At 41.4% G+C, this 4,862-nt stretch overlaps 1 protein-coding gene across 1 annotated transcript; it reads right to left on the minus strand.

Annotated features, from left to right (window-relative positions):
* Window positions 1-491: 491 nt before the first annotated feature.
* On the minus strand, window positions 492-4,785 carry bub1bb (BUB1 mitotic checkpoint serine/threonine kinase Bb). The gene is made up of 9 exons (XM_040137457.1): window positions 4,669-4,785; window positions 3,326-3,493; window positions 3,149-3,208; window positions 2,906-3,050; window positions 2,612-2,808; window positions 2,331-2,494; window positions 2,035-2,228; window positions 1,843-1,943; window positions 492-1,516 (listed from the first exon to the last, which is right to left on the minus strand). Exons 2-9 carry the CDS (start codon window positions 3,466-3,468, stop codon window positions 1,219-1,221), a joined length of 1,302 nt encoding a protein of 433 aa, XP_039993391.1. The 5' UTR covers window positions 3,469-3,493; window positions 4,669-4,785; the 3' UTR covers window positions 492-1,218.
* Between the last annotated feature and the right edge of the window lie 77 nt (window positions 4,786-4,862).

Genomic DNA, 4,862 nt, shown 5'->3' on the forward strand with positions numbered 1-4,862 from the left:
GAGCTGCCTATGTGTGAAGCGGATCCCATCAGAACAGTACATTCGGTTTACTCACACCATTTTAGTCAGGGAGCATCTAGGTAACCTCTCCTGGGCAATGATTAACATTTGGGCAGCTGAATGCAAAATTTGTTCATGAAAGTCTTATGCCTGTTAAGTGTTGGGATTCCTTAAAAAGTTCAAGTGTCCCCTGCAGTGAGAAAGTTAATTTAAGTCACTTCATCAGAATAAGCAGCAATAATGATGACATTTATGACTATTTAAAATGCAGTCTATTTTCACTTTTGGCAACCAGCGTTCTCTTGAAACTGCAGCAGCAGAGTACATCCAACACTAAATTGGTGTTGCACCCCATTAGTAATCCAACCACCATTACCAGGGATACAATCCATGCGTTCCCTCGGCTGCCCCCTGCTGTCAGTGCATTACTACAATCCCCCTCTGTTTAAAAAAAACACGAAAAAAAAAAAAAAACACAAAGAGTCATCAGCCAGACATTTTAACAAGTTTATTGAACATCAATGACACATGGCCTAGAGGGGACATTCTACTCAGACTTAGACATAAAGCCCAGTTGAATCACCTCACTGAAGCCCTCTTTCAACTGTGGTGGAATTGTACAGAAAAATCTGCTCAAGACAAAACAACTTAGAAAAAGGCAGCACATATAAAAAAATCACTGTTCTTAAGAACAATGCAGCTGAGGAAAATGAATGAATCGCCTAAGAGTGATATTGGGAATAACAGTGAGTAGAATTTCTGCAACAAAGACTTGAGCAGACGTAAACAAATGTGTGTAGTATGTACCAGAAGTGGACATGTAACGCTACAATACAATTCAATAGCCCTATAAATACTACTGTGAAGCCTGTATTGTTTGTTGAAATGTAGATATGTTTTCTGCTGTACAGTCAGTTTTGTTGCTTTAATGTTTGGTGTTTTGCACTGGATTATTTTAGACTGCACTCGTTATTATTTGGTCCCCCTGTTGTATTCTTAATGAATCTAACACTGCTAAAATAGTGTGTCTTCAGTTCAAAGGGGTGCTTAAAATCTTGGCCCTTTTGTCTTTTTACCTTTTTAGTAACTGGATCTCTATAAACAAAATATTTACAACAGGATAACATACAATGCAGAACAGTAATTACATGATACTTGCACAAAAAATATCGTCAAAATGAAGCGGAAAATCCACATTAAAAAAACACAGTCAAATTGTTAGTCTTTGTAGTTTGTAGCACTGGCACTGGCTTGATCCTTTTGACCTCTGACCTCCTCTGATTCCTGTGCCATCTTTTTGAAGTAGTGTTCAGCACGCAGTTCCTCAAAGCAGAATTCGGTGGCGCCGCTGAGCAGCAGCTCTTTACAGTACATGCTCTGCTCCTGGGGCTTTGCTGTCTCTGCCTCCTTCTGTTGCTGATGGTGCTCCTGTACTCTCTTTAGAGGAGTTTCCTCTCTGCACGGTTTACGCGCTGATAAAACCGTGTTCACTGCCGGGTTGATCTTGCATGGAGTCCTGAGGAAAGGAAGAAATGACACTTACATCACAGACATAACTTGGAATTAAGTCATGAACAGGGCTTCAACTTACATCTGTTCTCGTCACTAAATAATCTAGTCATTCATTACTTTCAATTAATTGTATGATGTATTAAAAAGGCCAAAACTAATGATAAATGTCACATGACCACCACTCAAAAAGTGATTCTTTTTGTCTGAACATCTTCCCTAAAAAGATTTGATTTTCATTTAACTTACTATTATATAAAACAGCAAAAAGGTAGCAAATCATAACGAATCATCAAATCTGCAGATAAAAGAAAAATTCTCATAGTCACTCACATTGTTGGAGGCTGGTCTGACTCCTCTACAAATGGTTGGAAGGTGGGTTTGGGAGGTGGTGGAGCCATAACAGTGTGTCCAAATTTGGACTTCTGGGGCATCTATGATGCACAAAAACATTAAAAGCATTAAACTGATAGGACTGGGTTACATTTCATAAATTACATAATGTAACACCTGCTTGTCTCATACCTTGACATCACACCATCTTTCTGGTCTCTGCTCGTTCTCCTTTGCCCTAGAAGTGGGAGGAGCCATCCAAGACTCCACCTTAGGCTCTGATGGACCAGCACTTTGAGTCTTGTTTTCATCGAAGATCACCAAACGACTGTTTGAAGCATTCCCGAGGACAGGGGCGCCACCTGACTGTAGGCCTCTGGAAATACCTGTCCAAAAACCCAATACTGATAATGAAAGGTGCTCGACCATTTTAAAGTATCAGCTGAGTATTTCACGACAGGCTTAATTTTAGATATGTGTGTGCTTACTTCTGATTGCAGGCCCGGTTCTGTTGACAGGTGCAATGGCCTTTTTCTTCCCTCTATGTTTAAGGTCGGCCAGAGAAACTCTCTCAGGTTGTTTGGCCTCATCATCACTATCCTCCTCCTCCACATTCATCATCACATGTCGGGACACACGTGCCTGCAGAGCCCTATGAATAACAATACAGAAAAATGTGATTAGGATACAGCAATTGAAACCAGGGAAATAAGTTGCTTTGCAAACTGAGATCTTTATTTATCTCAAACAGTACTGCACGAATCCATACTTGTGAAATTGCAGGAGCTTATCTTGCGGCTCAGCACACATCTTGAATCCCTCCTGGTAGACCAGGTCTGCTTTGCGACAGTTGCCGTGATTCTCATACTCCTCAGACCAAGCGATGTAGAAGGATGCCTGTGTCAATCCTATTCCCTGCGCTTGCATGTACCTGTAAATGTCCAAGGGATCTGGGCAGTTCTCCGCCTAAAGACACACAACAAACATGTATGGCAGAATTTATTACTATTGTATTAGTTTGTCAAAGTAGCAAAATTAGTCATTGGTAAAATATTACACATACAAATTTGATCCAGAGGTCAACATAGCGAGGGTCATTGTGATATTTCTTTTCCTCTGTGAATCTGGTCACGACCCGTTCCAACAGTGTGGCAAGGTTGCTCTCCTTTCCTCCCTGAGGGAAGGTTTGCTCGGTCCACTTTATGTACCTGTGAAAGACAGAACCACATGAGGATTAAACATAAAACCTCTCAGATTTAAGAGTAACACATGTGCGTAAAACTTACTGTTTACGCAATTCACTTACCGATCCCAAACATCCAGCAGGTCATCCCCGTCATACATTCGCAGTTCAGACTCAAAGGCCCTGGAGAAGCAAAAAGCCACAAAACCTCCATCATTAAGTGAAAACTGCTGGGAAAAAGCGATCAGCAGAAATTGCCATCAGCCAATTCAGGTGCAATTTATTAAAGCTGGTCCATACTGTCTCTGCTGGTTGATGGCAGCGCTGTCGCCATCCTGTTGTTGACTGAGCGCTTGGTGTAAGGCTGATATGGCTCTGCCCCGCCGCAGTGGCTGGATGTTTTCTTTGCTCAGCTCCCATTCCACATCTCCTCCTTCTGCCATTGTGGAAATTAAAACAAATAGATGCCTGCACACACAAACAAGCATATCAGTCACTTTTAAATTTTTTAAAAAGTGCCCTTAATAACCATTTAAGCCATTTACCAAGGAAACATGGCAATTATCCATTGGTTGCTGATTCTCCAGCGCATAGATTTGGGGCTTTTCTCTGTTTTATATAAACTATAAACTTGATATCTTTGGATTTTGGAGTGTTGGTCGGACAAAACAAGACACACGAAGACGTCACGTTGAGCTTCTTTTTGGCTGGACAGCAACAGCAGGGCCAGCCCTTTAAACGCAAATGTCTGCCACTGACTATTTGATGAAGTTAAATCATTGGTTGGCCGAATGCCGCTTGACTGATGCTGAAGTTACACCTTTGGTCGGCCGGCCAAGTGTTGGAGTTTCCCCATTGGCAGTTAAGCTTTCAAAATGAGTGCCCTGTGAGCACAAAGTCGGGCTTTCCCTCCACAGGATGATTTTATAAGTAAATATAGCCGAAATCACAGCACAGCCTTTTTGTCTTTAACTTATGCGTTCGTTGATTTTGTCAGACAACATCACAGTTATAAAATCAGGATCAGTGCAGAGCAGCAGCTTGGAAATGGCTGGGAAGTGACTGCTGGTTAACATGTCGTCTTAATGGGCTGCATTTCAGTCACTGTTTCATACTTGTTCCATTGTCTTGCATCAGAAACAGAAAAACATGTAAATGAGAACAGCTTTATTGGGAATTCAGCTCCATTAAATGACTGTATATGTGAGCACAAAGAGTGGGAGAAAAGCAAACAGATAAATGACGGTCCAGCCATACACTAGGTTTTGACTTAGTCTTCTTGTTTTTTTTACTGTTATCTGACATTTTATAGTATAAACAACTGATAGATAATATGAAAAATAATTTACAGATGAACTGATAATGAATATGGTTGTTGGTCACAGCCCAAAATTGTTTTAGATTTTATTCCCCTTGATGTTGGTGTAGCCTCCGATTAGATTAAAAGGCTCGGTGACTTCAGTGACTAAAGCAGTTACAAACGATAGTGAGGGCATGGCATGGGGGGGCTAACAGACCAACTAGCTAACATCCGCTTTAGCTCGATCGGTTGTATCTCGTCGTTGTTCGCAATATTAGCAAAAACTACCAGTCACATATAAAAAGCAAAAGTGCCTATCTGCAAAATTGGGGGTTTTTCATACCGCTCACAAGGCTCCCTCTCCTCTTTTCCAGATTATATTACGACTACAAAGCCGTAGCACGGATCGCTGTTGAGCTGTCGGTTCTGTGTTTTGAACGAGGACCGCGAGAGAATTTGGAGAAAGCTGATTGGAGGAACCAGAAACAGGAAAATGCATATTAACGTCACGCGGTATCTTCCGGGATGATTCCGGTT

Source organism: Xiphias gladius, chromosome 10, assembly GCF_016859285.1.
Source record: "Xiphias gladius isolate SHS-SW01 ecotype Sanya breed wild chromosome 10, ASM1685928v1, whole genome shotgun sequence".
Taxonomy (NCBI): Eukaryota; Metazoa; Chordata; class Actinopteri; order Istiophoriformes; family Xiphiidae; genus Xiphias; species Xiphias gladius.